The sequence below is a fragment of the Falco rusticolus genome, chromosome 4 (genome assembly GCF_015220075.1).
Source record: "Falco rusticolus isolate bFalRus1 chromosome 4, bFalRus1.pri, whole genome shotgun sequence".
NCBI lineage: Eukaryota > Metazoa > Chordata > Aves > Falconiformes > Falconidae > Falco > Falco rusticolus.
The window spans coordinates 89,580,583-89,601,986 of NC_051190.1; the positions used below are offsets into that span (position 1 = coordinate 89,580,583).

General features: G+C 56.3%; 2 gene segments (V, D, J or C); both read left to right on the plus strand.

The window, feature by feature from the left end:
• Window positions 1-12,757: 12,757 nt before the first annotated feature.
• LOC119146334 lies at window positions 12,758-17,312 on the plus strand. The segment is given in 3 exon segments: window positions 12,758-12,809; window positions 13,405-13,767; window positions 17,230-17,312. Coding segments are annotated over 3 exon segments (498 nt in total).
• A 1,269-nt stretch (window positions 17,313-18,581) lies between these two features.
• On the plus strand, window positions 18,582-19,881 carry LOC119146335. The segment is given in 2 exon segments: window positions 18,582-18,697; window positions 19,490-19,881. Coding segments are annotated over 2 exon segments (438 nt in total).
• Window positions 19,882-21,404: the final 1,523 nt, after the last annotated feature.

Here is a 21,404-nt window from a genome sequence, read left to right on the forward strand (position 1 = left end):
CCTGGCAGGTTTGCAGACATTGGAGAGCAGAGGGCAGCCCACCGTCCTTCTGCCACGGCCTCGGCTGAGCAGCAGGACCCTGAAGGCCTTGTGGGAGCGGGGTTGTGAATGGGGGCTGCTGCGCTCGCCAGCTGTTTTCTGCAGTCCCTGCCAGCTGTGTGAGCCAAGGGCCCTGGGTGAGAAGTGGCAGAGGAGCCCTGCTCCAGGAGCAGGAGGCAGTAAAACCGAGCAGCCCTTTGGCTTGCCTGGGGATAGCGGTTCTGGGGCCCAGGGTGGGACAAGCACCTGGCGCCTGTGGCTAATGTGGGCAGGTGAAGGGACACAGGGGGACTGCCTGTACAACGGAGAGCTGTGTGGCAGTGTCCTCCCCCTGCCAGAGTGCGGGAGCGTGCCTGTCCCTGTGCGGCTGGTTTCTGCAGCAGATGCTCTTTACAGAGATGTTTCTCTTCAGGTTCCTGCTCCACGGCCAGAGGGGAAGGGAGAGTGTGCGACACCTGGGTCCGATGCCAGGAGAAGATCACCAGGGATGCCATTCCCTCTGATGGACGGTACCTACACCACGAGGCTCTGGAGAACGTTCTGGTGGTAGAGGCTGGGGGACAGGTGCAACGAGGCCTGCCTGGAGCAGCAGGGAGAGAGTTTTGCTCCGCCCTCTGGGCTGTGGTTTGGAGGCCTCTTTGATCGGGCAGAGGCAGAGGAAGAGGTGAAGTTGCAAGCATCAGGTCCCTCCGGCTGGCAGGTGCCTGCACACCCCGTGAAGGGAGAGCGTGACATGGCCCTGATTGTGCTGGCAGCCCTGGCGGGACTGGCAGCCTTTGGTGAGATGCCACTTCCAGGCTGGGGTGAAGGAGGCAAGAGTTTGCGCAGCTGGTGGTGGAAGCACGGAGGTGTCAGTCCTGACGGCCTGGGGGATCAGGGAGTGTTTCTGTAGGGAGAGCCGGGGCTGCAGGTGGGTATGGCAAATAATGTGGGAGATGTCAGGAGTAACGAGCATAAGAGGAAGGACAAGACTTTACCCTGCATTTGCAGGTACCGAGCATTCTTGAGTGTGCTGCTAATACAGTCCAAGCCTGAAAGAGGGAAGACGCTGGGGAACGGAGCTGTGTGGCATCTAGGAGCTTCTCTCCTAGGTGTGCTGGAGAAAAGGTTACCAGCCTCTGCAGGGCTGTCTCTAAACCTCGGGGGACAAACAGAGAAGGCTAACTAGAGTCAAGGAGAGCTGAAATGCTGTACAGGGACAGGGCAAGGGCAGAGGACGTGGTGTGTCATATGGAGGAGCTTCGCTAGCAAGAAGATACAGTCAGAGGTGGGAGAAGGACAGCTCATGGCTGCTGCTGCTGCAGGAGACAGCAGCAGTTAACAAAGCTCAGAGGCAGATACGGAGAGAAAGAGTGGCTGGAAAGACATGTGCGCACTGCTGGAAAGCAGGATGATCTGGGCGGTGAGGAGTGGCAAGCAGCTGCAGAAAGAAGGGTGCAGGGACAAGCAGCTCAGCATCTCAGAGCCTGGGAAAAGTGAGATGGAGAGCGGGGACAGTGAGCAAGCCCAGGAAGTGACAGATGGACTGGTGCACAGGCAAGCAAGGCTGAAAGATATTTCTGGCTTTACAGGTCATGCCCAAAAGGACTCTGTGCTCCAGTTCCCTGCAGAAATGACCATCCAGAGAGGACACAGCACAGCTCTGCGCTGCAATTTCTCCACCAGTTCTGCCAGTCCCTACATCTTCTGGTACCAGCAGCGCCAGACGCAGTCCCCTCAGATGCTGCTGCAGGGAGTGTACAAATGGAAACCGCAGGTGGATTCAGGGAGGTTCTCGTCTTCACTGTCTGTGGAGACCTCCCAGGTGGTTCTGCATGTGCGGGATGCTGAGCTCCAGGACAGCGCTGCCTATTTCTGTGCACTGAGCCCACAGTGGTGCCCACAGCACGCAGCAGCGCATAGAAACATGGGCGGTGCTGTGAGGGGCACATCCCTCCCTGCCACTGCTTGCCTGGAGCTCTGAGCTCAGCCTACTCAGCAGCAGCACCTGGGGGCTGTGGTGAGGCTGGGCCTCTGCCTCCCCAGCCTGTACTGCTGTGAGGCACAGGCCTGTGTGACTTGTGCAGCTGCGTCTGGATCCAGGCTCTTTGATGATGAGAAGCGCTCAAGAAAGCACCGCAGAGTGGACGTTTTCAAGGCCCTTCCAGATATCGAGCCTGTCCACATCTCAAGCCTATGTGTGGAGGATAATGCAAAGCTGGAGAACATCCCCTTTGCTGCAGCCACCCAAAGAATTCCCATGGTACCAGGAAAAGAAAGGAAAAGAAACATTAAATCCCTCAGTGGTAGCAGCTCCCGCCTGACCTTGGTGATCTCCTCAGGGGTCTGGGACCAGCCCCTGCCCTTGCAGAGGGAGCAGTTCCACAGTGACACACTCATGTGGCCGCAGAAGGGGTGTGTCTGGGACAAGCCAGACTCCCCTTGGGCCGCAGCCGCTGAGGCTGGGGCATCAGAAGTGATGTAGCAGTGAGCCTGTCTCTAGGCTCACGTGAAGGCAAATACCCTCTCTTGTAAAGGCAGAGAAAGGCAGGAGCAACATTAATTTACAGAGCAGCTGAGCAAATGGTTTGGCTGCCCTGCGAATGCTCACGCATTCTTGTTATTTTTCCCCTGTTTTAATTGCTGTGCTGGCCTTTGCTCTGCTGCTGTTTTGCCTGCAGGTGCGGGTGCGGTAATTGCCCGTAGCAAGAGGGAGCTGCCAGCAGCCTCCTCTGTGCGCCTTGAGCTGGCTGGCTTTATCCTGCAGACACAAAACAGGTTTTGCACATAATCACACCAGGGTAATGACAGTGCACGTGTTTCACCTAAGGCTGTGGTAGCGGACGGGCTGCAGGGATGGCTTCTGCGAGAAGCTGCCAGAAGCTGCCCCCATGTCAGAGCCATAGACAGAGCCAATGACAGCCGGCTCCAAGGCGGTCCTGCTGCTGGCCAAAGCAGAGCTAATCAGCAGCGCTGGCAGCGCCTCTCTGATAACATATGCAAGAAGGGGTAAAAGGTGCTGTGCATCACCTGCGAGAGAAGAGTCAGAAAATGTGAGAGAAACAACTTGGCAGGCACCGAGGTCTTTGAGGAAGGAAGGGGAGCCGGTGCCTGAAGTGCCAGAGCAGATACTCCCCTGCAGCCATGGAGAAGACACTGGTGACACAGCTTGTCTTGTGCCAACCCACGGAGGACTATGATGCAGCACATACCCACCCTGCAGCCCACGGAGGACCTCATGCCACAACAGGTGGAGATGCCCTGAAGGAAGCTGCAGAGCATAGAGAACCCTGTGCTGGAGGAGGCTCCTCAGAGAAACTGCGGCCCACAGAGAGGAGCCTACGGAGGAGACATTTTTCTAGCAGGACCTGTACAGCAGGGGGGACCCAGACTGGAACAATCCATTCCTGAAGGACTGCAGACCGTGGAAAGGACTTTATGAAGAATGGCAGTGCATGGGAAGGACCCATTTGGAGAACTTTGTCAAGGACTGCCTCCCAGAGGAGGGAGTAATGTAAGTCTACGAGATACTGCTTTTAATAAAAAGTTCCTCTAGCTTTCAGTGGTGAGTGAACTCACACAACTTGGTAGTTTCCACAGTCAGAGTAGATGAATATGAATTTGTTAATTTCCAACCCTCTAACACTGAGTGGAGGGTAATCTACTTAACGGTTACACAATCTTACTGGTCAACTACACATGCTCGTTGAGGAAGGGTGTCTTTGTGGGCCGAGGCATCTGGTGTAAGGGCTGTGAGTTATAGTATTATAATGAAGGCAGTTTGCTTAAGGACAAATCTCTTGCTACCTGTGCAACAAGGATGAGGTACAACTTTCCTGGATGTAATTCTTCTGCAGAGTCACCTTGTCCCAAGCAGCAATTGCCTCAGCTAATTATCCTGATAGTTCTTTGCATGGCACATCCTGAATCAAAAGTATGTGGATGTTCTCTTTCTTCAAGAAGATGTGCAGATTATTAAACAAAACCGTATGTCCATATAGTATTGTTCATTAGCTTATACATTCTGGTTAAAACATTTTGTACCATGCCCAAAAGCCAGGGACCTACAGTCCTACACCAGGACCCAGTCGCTTGCTTTACAGGCCAGCCCGGGTTACTGAAAGGCAAATGCCCCTGCTGGATAACCCCAGGCTCTAGGAGTGTTTGGCTTGGTGGAGACCTGTCAGCAAGCCCTGAAGGCAGCCAGTCCTGCTCTGAGGCTACTGTCCTGGAGGGAGGGGGCTGCATAATGTGGGGGGCAAAGTCCTCCCCGCTGTGAGCTGGGTGGATGTGGGAGGAATATTTTCCCCCGCTGGATATGGAAAGCCTTTCCTGCTAAGGGATCGCGGCCTGTGATATGAAGCAGGGCACTCTGGAAGCCCACCCCAACTTGTAAGTAGCTCGTTTCCTCCTGGCTGCAAGGTTAGAAAGACTTTTGGAGACAACTCTTCTGCCTCTGCCCCCAACAGCCCCTTCCCAACTGTGTTACCGGTCATTGCTTTCGTCTTGGGGTGATGGTGCAGATTGCCATGAATTAGGGTTACTTCTGCCCCAGTATCCAGCAGAGCCGTAACACGGCGAGTGTTGTGCTGGCTCCGCAGTGTCACAAGCAGAACTCAAGGGCTGTGTTCATTCCCGCCCCTGGCCAGCCCTGTCCCTGCCCCAGGGCTGAAGAGGGGACACCCCTTCCCTGGGCTGGTTTGCAGGTGAGGAGGGATGCCACCCCGTGTGCCCCCTGCTCCCACACCACCATGTGCTGCCCAGATGCGTTTGAGCTACCGCGCCTGCATCTCACCTGGGGCTGCTGCTTCAGCTCCGAACATCCCCACGTCCACCTCCAGCACGGATGCCACAACCAACACAGCACAGGTTCTCCTTGCCTTTTCCTTGTGCGGGCCCACGCTGCCTGAAACAAGTTAATTGTTCAGGGGGGCTGGGACATTCCGATAATCCCTCCTCACTTCCCGCTTCACCAGGAAAACCACCTAGGCCACGTGTCCCGTAACAGCCTTCCATGGCTGTGTGCGCGGGCCCAGTCGGGCATTTGCTCTGTCTCTGCTTCACTATTGAATAATGGGCCATATACGATTTATTTAAAGAACATGTGCTCATGTTTGTCTGAGGAGACCCTTATTGTTAACTTGAGGGTGTACTAAATCCTTGAATGGGTGACACAGGGAGGGTGCTAAATTGTCCAGGCATGAGATATCTTAATATTGTTAACTTGAAGATGTACTAAATCCTTGAATGGGTGACAGAGGGAATGTTGTGCTAATTGTCCAGGTGTGAAATATGTTAATGAGTTCATGGAAAGTTAATGAATAGACATGAGTGACTTGTATAAAGAAGGGGCTGAAAGGTTCCCTTGCTGTGCATGACTTTGGTGCAGCGATCCCCCATGCACCCACCGCTGCCAAATAAAGATAACCTGCGCTTGCTCATATATTGCTAGAGTGATTCTTTAAATCACTGTCCTTCCCCTGCAAAGGCATTTCCCACGGGGACCTGCCAGCTGCACCAAACGTTTTGCACCAGGAGCTGCTGGTTTGATTCCCAGTGGAAAGGCACCCAGACTCTGTAAATGGCCATTTCTTATCCCAGAGAATGCCACTGAAGAAAGAGATGGCAGTACAGATAATCCTATGTCCTTCAGACGCTGGGAGCCCTAAGCTACGTGCTGTCAAATAGGTGGCTCCAGTCAGGGCACAGCACACCACGCTCGTCCTGCCCATGAAAAGGTCACCCCTTCTTGGTCAGTCAAACTCTAAGACGATTGTCATGAAATAAAACAGCTCTATTCAGCATTTCTGCTGCGAAACAGAAGCCATGTTCACATGAGACCTTCCTGCTGCACTTCAGATAGAGGCAAGGACACAAGGGCAGTGCAATCACTGGCACCAAGCCGAAGCTGCCTGAAAGCTCATCGGCTGCAATGGACGGGCTGAGTTTGTCCCCTGGCCAAGGGATCTGTGCAGAACAACACGGGCCTGAAGGCCAGGCTCTGCTTGTAGCAGGGCACAGCAGAGGCCAGGGCCTCCTCAGGATACCTGGATCACCAACTCCCTGACCTACGGTGATGTGGGGGTGAGGGTGATGGCACCCTGCTGGTTGTTTCCCTCATGTGAAGAAATGCCAGCTCTTGACCCTGCTCAGAGCAGCTTTCACATCCTCCTTTCTTAGGGTGTAAACCAAGGTGTTGAGCAGAAGAGGAAGAACCACGCAGAGAACAGCCGCTACTCTGCCTAGTGACCTTTTCTCGGGGGCTCCCGTGTAGGTGAAGACACATGAGGCATAGAACCAGGCCACAGCATTGAAATGAGAAGCGCAGCCTGAGACAGCTCAGTGCCCGTCTTCTGCACAGAAGAGCTGCAGCATGATTTAAATCTCCATTGGAAAGGACAACCGCTGGCAGCAATGCCCTTAGTTTGAGGTCTAAAACTTGGGTGGATCCTGTGCCCCTTTTCTATCTTTCCATGGTCTCCGTTGGGCAAGCAAGCTAGAGGTCGTGCCAAGAGCCAGTAGCAGCGCTCTGGCAGGGCTTTGGCAAAAGGCCTTACTTGCCAGGCACGCAACAGAAACGCCCTTATAATGGTGTTGGCCTTTTCACATTTTTGCTATGCTTGTATGTGCTTCATTAGCCATAATCCCCTCTCGGTGGAGGACAGGGGTGTAGGGATTTCCATCCTTCCACTTGTACATTTCTGTCAAGACATCGGGGTTTTCGTGGAGGAAATAGGAATGAGGCTGTGGTGGCTGCCAAGAGACAATTCCATCTCCCAGAAGGGATGAGATTTACAGGTAAGAGAATCCTCTTCCCCCAGCACTGCAGCCAATTCCTGAGCACAAGGTCTGTGGTGGAGAGGAAGCCTGCACGGCTCTGAACAGCACTCAGCTGTTCAGAGTCGACGTTCTTGGGCTTCTGAAGCACAGAGGAAAACCTGGTTTGTGCAGCGGCAGAGGCCCTCGCCGTGAACCGGTGGTAAAGGATCCCTTCTCCAGGCATTCTTTGCATGCGGTTCAAAGCGGCCAGCCAGCACGCTTGCCTCAGCGGTGGTGTCCTGGAGCCCAGGGCAGCACAGGCTGCCAGGGGTTCTCCAGGTGGGTACTTGGAGGGATGGATGAAGCCTGGCTGTAAAGCAGAGGGCAACATGGTGCTGTGGGTTGTGGTTAGGCTGGGCGTGTGCCTCCCCAGCCTCTGTGCCAGTGAGGAAAGCTGTGGAGATTGGTATGGGGGCGACTTTTTCAGCCAAGTCCAAGCCCAGGGGCTTGGAACACAGGAGTGAATCCTCAGCAGAAGGATCCTACTTGTCTTGCTCCTAGGCTCCCCCCAGCATCCACCGAGAGCTGCCGTTGGAGAGAATGGTTCTAGGCAGGAGGCATGATCATGCTCGTGACTTAATTCCTGGCCAAATGAGCCCAAGGAGGGAAGATCTCTCCTTGCCTTGCACCTGGGGGTTGGCTGAACCCTGAGCCTGCAATCTCACCCTGTTCAGATGCATGGATCAGCCTTTGGCAGCTTATAGAAAGCGAGGTGGAGCATGAGCCCAGTGCCAAAGCTGACAAACGGATAGATACGGCGGACACGGAGCCAGGCAATGCTGAAATACCTTTCTGGCTTGACAGATCACAGGCAGAAGGAATTTACGCTGCAGTTCCACCAGAAGCGACCATGCAGGTAGGACACACCAGAAGAGGATTGTTCTCCAAAGGCCTGAGCCATGATCGAGCACTTCCTCCGGGGAGAGGCACCTTTCAGCTTCTGGAGGGCGCTGGGACCGTGCTGTAGACACAGGTTGGAGGTCAGGCAGCTGGGGAGGCAGGGGATGCCTGGTGGCCAGTGGCTGCAGGTGAGTCAGCAGTGTGCCCTTGTGGCAAAGCACACCTACTGCGCTCTGAGATGCCAGCGAAAGCGGAACCAGCACAGGCAGGGAAGTCATCCTTCTCCTCTCTTTGGCACTCCTGAGACCATGCCTGGGCTCCTGCGTTCAGGCTGGGGCTCCTCGGTGTGCAGGCAAGGTACAGGCGTGTTGGAGGGAGTCCAGCGGGAGGCCCCAAGGCAGGCAGGGAGCTTGAGGACATGATGCACTCAGAGCCTGAGGGAACGAGGCCTTAGCAAAAGAAGGCTCAAAGGGAGACCTTATGGGTGTCTACAGCTACGTGCTCTGAGCACGTGGAGAAGATGAAGCCAGGCTCTTCTCCAAGTGCACGGTGCCGGTAGGCCGAGAGGCCACAGACACAGTTTGGAACCTGCGGAATTCTACTGACGTGTGAGAACCTTATTTTCCAGTTCTTTTTGACCCTGAAAAAGCTCAAGGACTGGAATGCACTGTCCATAAATGTTGTGCAGGCTCTGGCCTTGGACGTTTTCAAGACTCGTCTGGACACAGCCCTGACCGGCCCTGTCCAACCTACATCATGCTATGGGAAGAGCAGAAACAGTTTGGCAGGTTTGTTTGATGGGACTGGAAGTAAGGGGAGGACAGCTGGAGATCCAGCTGGTTTGGAGGAAAGGGAAATTGGCAGGGTTACGGTCATCGGGAAAGGCTGTGTGGTGTTGGGTGAGCTTGGCAGAAGCTGATTTATAAGAGGGGTTGAGCAGCGGGGCACAAAGCTTCATGTGTTGCTTCCTCGAGTACCGATCTTCTTTTGGATAGAAGGAGAAAGTCCACAGTGCCTGTGGGGCTGAGTGGGACAGTTGGTGTCTGCAGGGCTTGGGGGTGTTGAAGATGATGTTTGTAAGAGCTGCAGCCTTGGGCTGTGCTGACAGGAGCTTGGCGCTAGGCACCGTGAAGGCGCTAGGACAGGCCAACCCCACCAAGGCCTTGTGCTGTGAGAGAGAGGACACAGGCATCAGGGAAGGAGAGACTCCCACGACATTGCATGGGAGGATGTGTCAGAGAGGTTGGTCCCCAGCTGCAGGCCTGTCGCCCCTCCACCCTGGCAAGGCAGAAGCTGCTGAGTGCAGGAGCAACAGGTGCCACTGCTGGAGGAGGCAGGAGCACAGCACAGGCATTTCAGGCATGCTAAGAACAAGAATTCTCTCCTCCCTTTCTCGTTCTGGGTTCCCCTGGCAGAGTCGTTTCTGGCAGCTCTGCTCTCTCAGAGCTCCCGGTGGGGACGCGGGTGGTCTTTGAGTCGCTCTCACACATGCAGGACGATCCATCTCAGCATGGTCCTTGCGTATCTCGTCATCGTTGACTTCCTGAGGCAACCGCTGGGTAAGCCTTGGCTTTGACTGACGGTACGATTCCTCGTCTGCTCTGGTACCAGCAGAAGAAAGGCTAAGCCCCACAGCACGTCTCGTAGCAGGCAGCGGGTAGTCCCAGGCAGAGCGGCCATTTCACCACGTTGCTGAACACCACAGGGAAATAGAGCGTCCTGCAGCCAGCGCAAGTCGAGGTCTCGGCCAGTGCCGTGCACCTTGCTGCTGTGCAAGACACCCTGGCACAGGGAGATGCTCCGGCTGTGCGACGAGCCAGGGGAGGGAGGGGACGTGCCTGTGCAAGGCTGAGCTTGGGGGAAGGGGCCCTCAGGTGTCCCCGGGCAGCGCTCCTTCCCCCGTCCACCCAGAGCTCTGCAGGCCAAGACCCTCTTCCAGGGAGGGCCAGTGTCAGTGGCCTGAGAGGCAGCAGAAGGCGGTGAAAGAATCTGAGGTCCCCGTGCCTTCGCTGTGGCTTACGTGAGTATTCTGCCCAATGGCTCTGCTGAGGTGACAGGCAATGCAGGAGATCAGCACAGTTTCTGCATTGGTGCCTTGCTGCTGCTCTTTGCTTTCTGGTTTCCCTGCGGCACGTTGCTTCTTCAGGTATTCCTGCAGGCCTGTCTCTTAGAGCAGCTGCTCGAGGATGCGTCCCTCACAGGTCAGAGCTCAAGGTAAGAGGAAAGGTACATAAGTGACATGCCACGTGGCAATGCTCCTTCCTGGAACGACATGATGACAAGGATTTTGGAAAACCCTCCGGCTGCTGTGTGTTGGGAGCCTGAGGAAGTCTCTTCTCAGTGCGCTCTGTCCGTCCCTGGAGCCTTTCTTATGCCCTACCTTGTGTGCTGCCCTCAGCCCTGCCTCATCTCTTCTGCAGCGGGACCATGCTGTACAAGTCTATCCAAGAGCTGAATGGGGGAGCAGACCAGCAGGCAGAGGTGGGCAACATGTCCTCCAGGAGAAGAGCTGGCCTGGGGGAAAGCTGCTTCCTGCCTGGGGGAAGGCCAGGCAGCACAGAGCAGCTGCGGGGGCTTGGGCACTGGGTGCCGTCGTCTGTGGCCTGGCCAGGCTGATTTCAGCGTCAGCCTGTGAGTCGCCTTAGCCCTGCCCATGCGTGCAACTGCCGTGCTGTGCAGGGAACTGTTTCTGGCATAGAGGGTGTACAGGTCACCTGCCCTTGCTATCCTTGCCCTTGGGTGCAGGCCATGGCCCATCATTATGGGGACAGGTGGGAGGAGGAGGAGGAGGAGAATGTCTTGGGCTCTTGTAAATGCTTTTCCTCACTCCAGCCCCACTCCTGCTTCCTTTGGAGCCATCTTCTCACTGAGCTTCCTTTTGCAGCACTACGCTACCGAAACCATGAGGAATACCATTCCTCATAGGCCTGAGAGCTGCTGACAGCTCAGGCACGCCAGCAGCACCAGGATCCTCACTGAGGGACAGCCGTGGTTGGGCTGCCCATCTGCAGGACATGCTCTGAGGCCAAGGGGCTGCTCCTGAGCAGAGATGCCAGGATACAGGGTCTGATTGTCACTGACTTGGGAGGAGCTGGCTGTGTCTTCCTCAGCCTGAAAGGGAAGGGGAGGCTGAATCTTTGGCTGCTTCAAAGATGTACTCAGAAGAGTCCCCTGGGATAAGGCCCTAGAGGCAACAGGGGCCCAAGAAAGCTGGGTCCTAGTCAAGAATTGCATTCTCCGGGCTCAAGAGCAGCCCATCCCAACAAGGAAGAAGTCTGGAAAGAACGCCAGGAGGCCTACATGGATGAACAAGGAGCTCCTGGTGGAATTCAAACACAAAAAGGAAGCATACGGAAGGTGGAAGCCACAACAAGTAACCTGGGAGGCGTACAGAGACAACCTCCAATGAGGTTAAGGAAGAGAAAGCCCAGCTGGAAGTCAGTCGAGGGAGGGATGTCAAAGGCAAGAAGGGCTCCTCTAAGGGCATGGGTAACAAAAGGAAGAATACGGCAAATGAAGGAGCATGCTCAATGAGATGAGGGCCCTGGTGGCACAGAATAGGGGAAAAACTGAGGTGCTGAAGGCCGCTTTTGCCTCACTCCTTACTAGCAAGACTGGCCTTCAGGAATCCCAATTGCAGACCTGGGGAAAGTCGGGAGTAAGGGAGACCTGCCCTTGGCAGAAGGAGATCAGGTCAGGGAATACTGAAGCAAACTGCACATAGAAACTGTCCGTGGGCTCTGACAGCATGCACCGCAAGAGCTGAGGGAGCTGGCTCATGTCATTGCCAGGTCACTCACGAGTATCTTCAAATGACCACGGTGACTGGAAGACGTGCCTGAGCACTGGAGGAAAGCCAATGTTGCTCCTTCATTCAAGAAAAAAGAAGGAGAATCCAAGGAACCACAGGCTTTTCAGCCTCACCTCAGTCTCTGTGAAGGGGATGGAGCAGGTAATCCCAGAAAGCCTGATTAATGCAGGCATGATAGCGATGAGAAAGCCACCATGAGTAGTCAGTATGGCTTCACCAAAGGGAACTCACGCCTGACCAAGCTGGTAAGCTTCTGCGATGAAGAGGCTGGCTTGGGAGATGATGGGAGAGCAGTGGATCTCATCTGGCTCCACTTGAGCAAGGCCTTTGATGCCATCCTCATTAAAGAAGCCATTGACATAGAGCGCTGCATGAGCAGACAGTGAGGTGGATTGAAAACTCTCTGAATGTCCAGGCCCAGGGGGGGCCGGTCAGTGGCGCAAAACTGAGTCACAGGCCACTGAGTAGTGGGTGTTCCATGGATCAATAGTGGGCCCTGTTCAACCCCTTCTCTAATGATCTCTATGATGGAACAGAGCGTGCCCGCAGCAGGGTTGCAGAGCACCCCAACCTGGGAGGAGTGGCTGCTGTTCCAGAGGGTCTGGCCACTGGCCACAGGGACCACACCAGGCTGGAGAAATGGGCTGATGGGAACCTCATGCAGTTCAACAAGGGAAAGGGAAAAACTCCCGTCCTTGGAAGAACAGCACCACGCACCAGGGCAGCCCGGGGTCACCCATAGAAAGCAGTCCTGTGCAGAGAACAAACTAGGCTTCTGGTAGACACCAAGCTGGCCGTGAGCCAGTACTGTGCCCCTGCGCCAAGGAGTTCCAAGGGAATCCTCGGCCGCCTCAGACAAAGCATTGCCAAGAGGCCAAGAGAGGCGATTGCTCCCCTTTTCTCAGCACTGCTGGGCAACAGCTGGAGCGGCATCTTCTCGCACACCTTCTCTATGACCCAAGTGGGCTGCAGAGGCAGCAGAAGGCAGGCTCTGAGGCTGCTCCCCGGCACCCGCAGGGCAGCGGGGGCTGCCGCTTCCAGCCCCGGAGCGGGGAGGCAGCTCCGGAAGCTGCTCCATCTCCCGGGCCGAGGCCCCGCTGCTGCCCCAGGCTGCGGCGAGCCCCCGAGCGGCGCCGGCGCCGGGCTCAGCCCCGGGGCGGAGCTGGCGGCGGCGCGGAGCAGAGGAGGCGGCGGAGAGGAGGCGCCGCGGCCGCCGCCCAGAGCCGGGGCTGGCGCGGGGCAGCGAGGCGCGGGCGGCGGAGCGGCGGCATGCGGCGGGGCCGGGGCGCAGGGCTGGCGGGGCTGGCCGCGCTGCTGCTGGGTGCGCGGGGCTGGCGGCGGGGGGCGGGCCGGGGCTCGGCCTGCGGGGGCCCCCGCGGGGCTGCCGTCCCCTCGGGCTTCTGCACGGAGCCCTGCCGCCGCGCCGGGCTCGCGTCCCTCCCTCCCTCTGCTGCCATCCCGCCTTCCCTGCGGAAACTCGCCGTGCTCTCGCTGTCCAGCCCTGCCCGCTGCCTCCTTCCCTCCGCCTTCTGCCGCGGAGCGCCTGCAGCCGCTCCTTCCCCGCTGCTGCTTCCCCTCGGGCTCCTTCCCCGCTGCTGCTTCCCCGCTGCTGCTTCCCCTCGGGCTCCTTCCCCGCTGCTGCTTCCCCTCGGGCTCCTTCCCCGCTGCTGCTTCCCCTCGGGCTCCTTCCCTTTGTCCCTGTTTTTCTCCAGTGACTCCACCTGTCACTCTCGCGTTCGTATGTCTGCCAGCCGTTAACGGACACCTCCGTTAATGCACCGCTAGACATCCTCTGGAAACTCTTCTTCCCCCGCCATGCCCGAATGTTGCCGACTGGGATTTGCCATGGCGAACGGCAGGCGGGGCAGGGCACAAAGCAGGTTTTGAGGATTCCCCCTTCTTTTTCTCCTCGGCAGTGGCTGTGGGCAGAGCCCAGGTGCAGCAGGAGCCGTCGGCAGAGACCACCGAGGACACCGGCATCGCCATCAACTGCTCACACCCCAGCATAGGGACAGGAGACTTAATCCAGTGGTACCGCCAGCTCCCGGGCCGAGGCCCCGCATTCATCACGAGCGGTCACAAAGGGTCCAGAGAGGTGCAGGACCCTCCGGGGCGGATGTCGGTGGCGGCAGACCGCCGGTCCAGCGCCCTGTGGCTCGCCCGGCCCCGGCGCAGGGACGCGGCGGTGTATTACTGCGCCGTGGGAGACACGGGGCTCGGAGCCGGGGCTGCGGCCGGGCACGAACCTCGGCGGCCGGGGCCGGGCGTGTGTGTCGGGGGCGGGGGGACAGCCCCGGCCGGGCCCGCCAGGGGGCGCTGCCGCCTCGCCCCGCCCGGCCGCGGGCGCTTCCCGCCACCGCCTGCGGCACCGGCACCGGGATCAGCGGGTGCCCCTTGCAGTCGCTGCCCGGGCTCAGCACCTCTCCTCCTCGAGGGCTGCTGCGCATCGGTGCTCCGAGGCAGCAAACAGCCGCGCTTGGGCCGCGCTGCACGGGGAGCCTGAGAGGGTCTGTGCAAGGCAGCGGGGCGCAGCGTGTTTCCCACCACGCGCTCGTGCTTGCCCAGCACGGGGTCAGAGCCTTGCGGGTACCGTGGCGTCCCCTGGCCTGTCTGAAAAGGCCTGCCGGCATTGTCCCGCAACGCCTTCCCAGAGGGGACCGATTCCCATCCAGGCCACCTCAGGCTGCTTCTCCTCTTGCCAAGGATGCTGAGCTCTTCATGACTTTTAGGAAGGCCAAGTGACACCTCTAGGTCCTCCAAGTGCTGCCATGGCACAGGGAGTTCACGATGTCAAGAATAAAGCGAACGCAAATGCTCCAGCACGATGCTCAGCTTAGTGGGTGTCTCACCTTTGCCTGGCTGCCTTGGGCAAACACAGCAGCAGCTTCCACCCGGTAATTTTCCCCATCCCAAGGACGCACACAAAGATCTCAGCTTGGAGTTGTTATTAACACTAACAAGCTCCCTGGGCATTCAAATCAGGCAATTCCCTGCAGATCCTTGTGCATTTCTTCCTGTCAGGCTTTCCTTCTTGGAGATCTGCTGTGTCACCACCATCGTCCCCCAGATGCTGTCCCCAAGATCCCTTGCCAACAGAGCAATCCTTTGTGTCTCCTGCTGTTATTTTCCTGCTTCTTCCTGGCTATGCCTGAGTTCCCGATCCTCTCAGCCATGGCCTTCAGTCATGGTGTCACCATACGCAAAGTGCTTGGCAAAAAGCACTGTCATGACAAAGAAGCTCTGCTCCCTGCCAGCGCCGGGAGTGTGGGCAGTGGGCTTTTTGGTCACCTCCTCCCAGGTGGCTCTGCTGCTGCAATGTCCCTTCTGCACCAGGAAGGTTGTTAGACCATTTCTACTGCTGTACTGGGCCAGCATGAGCATGGCGTGTTGGGGTTGGGTTGACCTTGCCTGGCTGCAACGTCTCCCCCACTCTGCTCTATCACTCCCACTCCTCACCAGGATGGAAAAATAAGAAGGCTCATGGTTTGTGGCAAGGACAGGGAAATTTTGACCCAGCAGTTGGTGTCACAGGCAAACAGGCTCAGCTTGGAGAAATTAATTTCTTGCCAATCAAATCAGAGTAGGAGAATGAGAAATGAGAATAAATTTTAAAACACCTTCCCTGCAACACTTCCTTATGCCTGGGCTCACCTTCCGTCCTGACGTCCCTACTTCCTCCCCCAGAGGAACACAGGAGGATGTGCAATGGGTGCTGCAGTCAGTTCATAACTCATTCCCTCTGCCGCCTCTTCCTCCTCATGCTCTTTCCCTGCTGCGGTGTGGGGTCCCTCCCGTGGGAGACTGTCCTTCTCCAACACGAGTCCTTTCCGTGGGCTGCAGTTCTTCCCAAACTGCTACAGCGTGGATCCCCCGTGGGGCCACAGATCTTGCCAGAAGCCTGCTCCATGATGGGATCTCCATGGGGTCACAGCTTCCTTCAGGGCACATCCACCTGCTGTGGCATGGGTTCCTCCATGGGCTGCAGGTGGATGTCTGCCCCACCCTTAACCTCCATGGGCTGCAGGGGGACAAGCTGCATCACCAGCTCATCAGGGACAACCTGTGTCATGAGCCACACATGAACCTGGAGCACCTCATCCCCTCCTCCTTCTTTGCTGACTTCAGTGCCTGCAGAGTTGTTTCTCTCCCATATTCTCATTCCTCTCTCCCACATGCTCTTGTGCACCACTTTTTCAACCTTCTTAAATGTATTATTGTGGAGGCGCCACCACCGTCACTGACTGGCCCAGCTTTGGTCAGTGGCAGGTCCGTCTTGTAGCCACCTGAAACTGGCTCTGAACAACATGGGGTGGCACTGACTGGCACCTTCTCACAGAAGCCACCCCTGCAGCCCCCCTGCTACCATAACCTTGCCCCATAAACCAAATACATTCCACTCCTCACCTCTGTGAATCAAGTGTTTTCAATTAACAGTCATATATGCCCTTCTCAGACAGTCCACAATGCTCACAAACTCCCCCTTACATCAGCAGGCCACAGCCAGGGCACAGGACACTGTGCAGATCGCGTCCACAGAAGGATTACTCCATTGCGGTTGGTCATGCTTTTAGAGCATTTTCTTCCATTGGAAACAGATCTGACATCATTGCTACTGTGAACCACCGCAAGCTGGACAGAAGTTGACTGCAAATCAGCAGATAGTAGCAGCTGGGACATCCTGAGTTCTCAGGGTATAAATCAAGGCAATCAGCAGGGGAGTAAGAGAGGTGTAAAGAACCATGGCAGCTCCATCAGTAGGTGGTTTAAATCACCACCAAAAAACCCCAGAACCTCTGGCAGCAGCGCCCTTAGTTTGGACTGTAAAACCTGCATGGATTCTGTACCCGTTTCCTCCATGTCCAAGATCTCCTCGGTTGGGCAGGCAAACCAGGGGGCATGCCAAGGGCCAGGAGCAGCGCCTTGGCGGTGCTGTGGCCAAATGGCTTACTCGTCTGTATGGAGAAATGCCATCCCTCCCTCTTCTACAAGGACCATTGCAGGTGCTATCCTCATTAAGAAGGAACTCCAGCTTGTTACAAGGTTTACTGTGGTTGGGTTAGGAAGTGCAGCTGTGCTGCTGCAGGTGATGGTTCCTTGTAGCACAGCTAGGGAAAAAGGATTTCAGACATGCAAGTGAAATGCCCTGATAAAACATTGCCCTTCAGTCGTGGTCCTTGGTGAGGAGCGACTCCTCTTGGGTCTGCACAGGGAGGCAGGCAGCAGAGGTCCTCCTGCCACATGAGCCGGGCATTGCTGCTGCTCAGCAGGCAGGGGCTGGGGATCTCTTCCACCCCACTAACATAGCCAAGCCCTGTTAGAACAGAAAGTCACAACTGAGACAGCCTGGGGGCAAGCCATTGCTTTGAATTCACAAGGAGAAGTGGTTTCTTGCTGGTACCTTTGTAACGTTGGCTCAGGCACACAATTACAAACTGGCTGCCCCGGCTTCACAGTCCACTTCCAGCCTGCTCCTGCTGCTGTGGGAAGGCCTCCTGCAGAGAGGTGTTTTGCCATAGACCGGGTCAGTACAAAGGAAATAGACCCCTAGTTAAAGAAGTGAGTTTATCTTTACTTACATTTTAAAAAATAGAATAGGAAGTGAAACAAGTAGTAAGTGAAAGGATACAGCAAGAATAAAACAAGGCAATGCACCTAATCACTGCTGCCTATGACAGGCTACAGCGGTTAAGAAAGATACATCACCAATTGCCTTAATACTTTACCGTCATCCGGGTCCACAGCTGCTGGGAGCCCTGGTTACAGTGAGGATTTGGAGAGCCTGTCCCGGCATTTGGGAGGTCCTACACAGGGCATCCACTCGTAGGTGAGGTCTCCAAAGTCACTGTCAGAGGGTCCAGCTCTTATAGTGTTGAATAAACAAGATCACCTGATTTCAAATGCAGAGACATCTGGTTTCACTCTCCTCCCACAGATCCCACCAAAGCCTGGCCAGGGCTACCAGGAGGAACCAAGGGAGCCTCCCTTACCTACTTGATTTTAACCACCGGTTTCCATAGAAGGCCATATATCTGGTTTCACAGCCTTGACCACCTGCCTCCAAGCAAGGAAGGATGCACTCCATCTTTGCAAATGATTATATTCTATCTAAGCTACATCTTTCACTAATGATCATGCATATTTTACCAATGATTGGATACTAAATACAGATATATATATATATATATAAAACATTTGGTTGGCATGTTCATCTAGATGTCAAAGTTGGCTCCTGGTCCCAGCCAGTCCCCAGCGAGGCTGGTGCGGCTGCAGGAGCTGACGCAGCTGTGAAAGTTCATGTGCACAGGCTTGAGAGGCAGAGGGGAAAGGTTCAGCCCTTCGTCCTGCCTCAGCTGGGGACTGTGGTGGCAGCTACAGTGCATTACCAGGAGCCCCTGGCAGGTTTGCAGACATTGGAGAGCAGAGGGCAGCCCACCGTCCTTCTGCCACGGCCTCGGCTGAGCAGCAGGACCCTGAAGGCCTTGTGGGAGCGGGGTTGTGAATGGGGGCTGCTGCGCTCGCCAGCTGTTTTCTGCAGTCCCTGCCAGCTGTGTGAGCCAAGGGCCCTGGGTGAGAAGTGGCAGAGGAGCCCTGCTCCAGGAGCAGGAGGCAGTAAAACCGAGCAGCCCTTTGGCTTGCCTGGGGATAGCGGTTCTGGGGCCCAGGGTGGGACAAGCACCTGGCGCCTGTGGCTAATGTGGGCAGGTGAAGGGACACAGGGGGACTGCCTGTACAACGGAGAGCTGTGTGGCAGTGTCCTCCCCCTGCCAGAGTGCGGGAGCGTGCCTGTCCCTGTGCGGCTGGTTTCTGCAGCAGATGCTCTTTACAGAGATGTTTCTCTTCAGGTTCCTGCTCCACGGCCAGAGGGGAAGGGAGAGTGTGCGACACCTGGGTCCGATGCCAGGAGAAGATCACCAGGGATGCCATTCCCTCTGATGGACGGTACCTACACCACGAGGCTCTGGAGAACGTTCTGGTGGTAGAGGCTGGGGGACAGGTGCAACGAGGCCTGCCTGGAGCAGCAGGGAGAGAGTTTTGCTCCGCCCTCTGGGCTGTGGTTTGGAGGCCTCTTTGATCGGGCAGAGGCAGAGGAAGAGGTGAAGTTGCAAGCATCAGGTCCCTCCGGCTGGCAGGTGCCTGCACACCCCGTGAAGGGAGAGCGTGACATGGCCCTGATTGTGCTGGCAGCCCTGGCGGGACTGGCAGCCTTTGGTGAGATGCCACTTCCAGGCTGGGGTGAAGGAGGCAAGAGTTTGCGCAGCTGGTGGTGGAAGCACGGAGGTGTCAGTCCTGACGGCCTGGGGGATCAGGGAGTGTTTCTGTAGGGAGAGCCGGGGCTGCAGGTGGGTATGGCAAATAATGTGGGAGATGTCAGGAGTAACGAGCATAAGAGGAAGGACAAGACTTTACCCTGCATTTGCAGGTACCGAGCATTCTTGAGTGTGCTGCTAATACAGTCCAAGCCTGAAAGAGGGAAGACGCTGGGGAACGGAGCTGTGTGGCATCTAGGAGCTTCTCTCCTAGGTGTGCTGGAGAAAAGGTTACCAGCCTCTGCAGGGCTGTCTCTAAACCTCGGGGGACAAACAGAGAAGGCTAACTAGAGTCAAGGAGAGCTGAAATGCTGTACAGGGACAGGGCAAGGGCAGAGGACGTGCTGTGTCATATGGAGGAGCTTCGCTAGCAAGAAGATACAGTCAGAGGTGGGAGAAGGACAGCTCATGGCTGCTGCTGCTGAAGGAGACAGCAGCAGTTAACATAGCTCAGAGGCAGATACGGAGAGAAAGAGTGGCTGGAAAGACATGTGCGCACTGCTGGAAAGCAGGATGATCTGGGCGGTGAGGAGTGGCAAGCAGCTGCAGAAAGAAGGGTGCAGGGACAAGCAGCTCAGCATCTCAGAGCCTGGGAAAAGTGAGATGGAGAGCGGGGACAGTGAGCAAGCCCAGGAAGTGACAGATGGACTGGTGCACAGGCAAGCAAGGCTGAAAGAAGTTTCTGCCTTTACAGGTCATGCCCAAAAGGACTCTGTGCTCCAGTTCCCTGCAGAAATGACCATCCAGACGGGACACAGCACAGCTCTGCGCTGCAATTTCTCCACCAGTTCTGCCAATCCCTACATCTTCTGGTACCAGCAGCGCCAGACGCAGTCCCCTCAGATGCTGCTGCAGGGAGTGTACAAATGGAAACCGCAGGTGGATTCAGGGAGGTTCTCGTCTTCACTGTCTGTGGAGACCTCCCAGGTGGTTCTGCATGTGCGGGATGCTGAGCTCCAGGACAGCGCTGCCTATTTCTGTGCACTGAGCCCACAGTGGTGCCCACAGCACGCAGCAGCGCATAGAAACATGGGCGGTGCTGTGAGGGGCACATCCCTCCCTGCCACTGCTTGCCTGGAGCTCTGAGCTCAGCCTACTCAGCAGCAGCACCTGGGGGCTGTGGTGAGGCTGGGCCTCTGCCTCCCCAGCCTGTACTGCTGTGAGGCACAGGCCTGTGTGACTTGTGCAGCTGCGTCTGGATCCAGGCTCTTTGATGATGAGAAGCGCTCGAGAAAGCACCGCAGAGTGGACGTTTTCAAGGCCCTTCCAGATATCGAGCCTGTCCACATCTCAAGCCTATGTGTGGAGGATAATGTAAAGCTGGAGAACATCCCCTTTGCTGCAGCCACCCAAAGAATTCCCATGGTACCAGGAAAAGAAAGGAAAAGAAACATTAAATCCCTCAGTGGTAGCAGCTCCCGCCTGACCTTGGTGATCTCCTCAGGGGTCTGGGACCAGCCCCTGCCCTTGCAGAGGGAGCAGTTCCACAGTGACACACTCATAATCCCCTCTCGGTGGAGGACAGGGATGTAGGGATTTCCATCCTTCCACTTGTACACTTTTGTTAAGACGTCGGGATTTTCATGGAGGAAATAGGATATGAGACTGTGGTGGCTGCCAAGAGACACTTCTCCCCACCCGAAGGGATGAGATTTACAGGTAAAGGGAATTCTAGGTATGTTCCCCCAGCACTGCAGCCAATTCCTGAGCAATTCCCCTCCTTGCCTTGCACCTGGGGGTTGGCTGAACCCTGAGCCTGCAATCTCACCCTGTTCAGATGCATGGATCAGCCTTTGGCAGCTTATAGAAAGCGAGGTGGAGCATGAGCCCAGTGCCAAAGCTGACAAACGGATAGATACGGCGGACACGGAGCCAGGCAACGCTGAAATACCTTTCTGGCTTGACAGATCACAGGCAGAAGGAATTTACGCTGCAGTTCCACCAGAAGCGACCATGCAGGTAGGACACACCAGAAGAGGATTGTTCTCCAAAGGCCTGAGCCATGATCGAGCACTTCCTCCGGGGAGAGGCACCTTTCAGCTTCTGGAGGGCCCTGGGACCGTGCTGTAGACACAGGTTGGAGGTCAGGCAGCTGGGGAGGCAGGGGATGCCTGGTGGCCAGTGGCTGCAGGTGAGTCAGCAGTGTGCCCTTGTGGCAAAGCACACCTACTGCGCTCTGAGATGCCAGCGAAAGCGGAGCCAGCACAGGCAGGGAAGTCATCCTTCTCCTCTCTTTGGCACTCCTGAGACCATGCCTGGGCTCCTGCGTTCAGGCTGGGGCTCCTCGGTGTGCAGGCAAGGTACAGGCGTGTTGGAGGGAGTCCAGCGGGAGGCCCCAAGGCAGGCAGGGAGCTTGAGGACATGATGCACTCAGAGCCTGAGGGAACGAGGCCTTAGCAAAAGAAGGCTCAAAGGGAGACCTTATGGGTGTCTACAGCTACGTGCTCTGAGCACGTGGAGAAGATGAAGCCAGGCTCTTCTCCAAGTGCACGGTGCCGGTAGGCCGAGAGGCCACAGACACAGTTTGGAACCTGCGGAATTCTACTGACGTGTGAGGACCTTATTTTCCAGTTCTTTTTGACCCTGAAAAAGCTCAAGGACTGGAATGC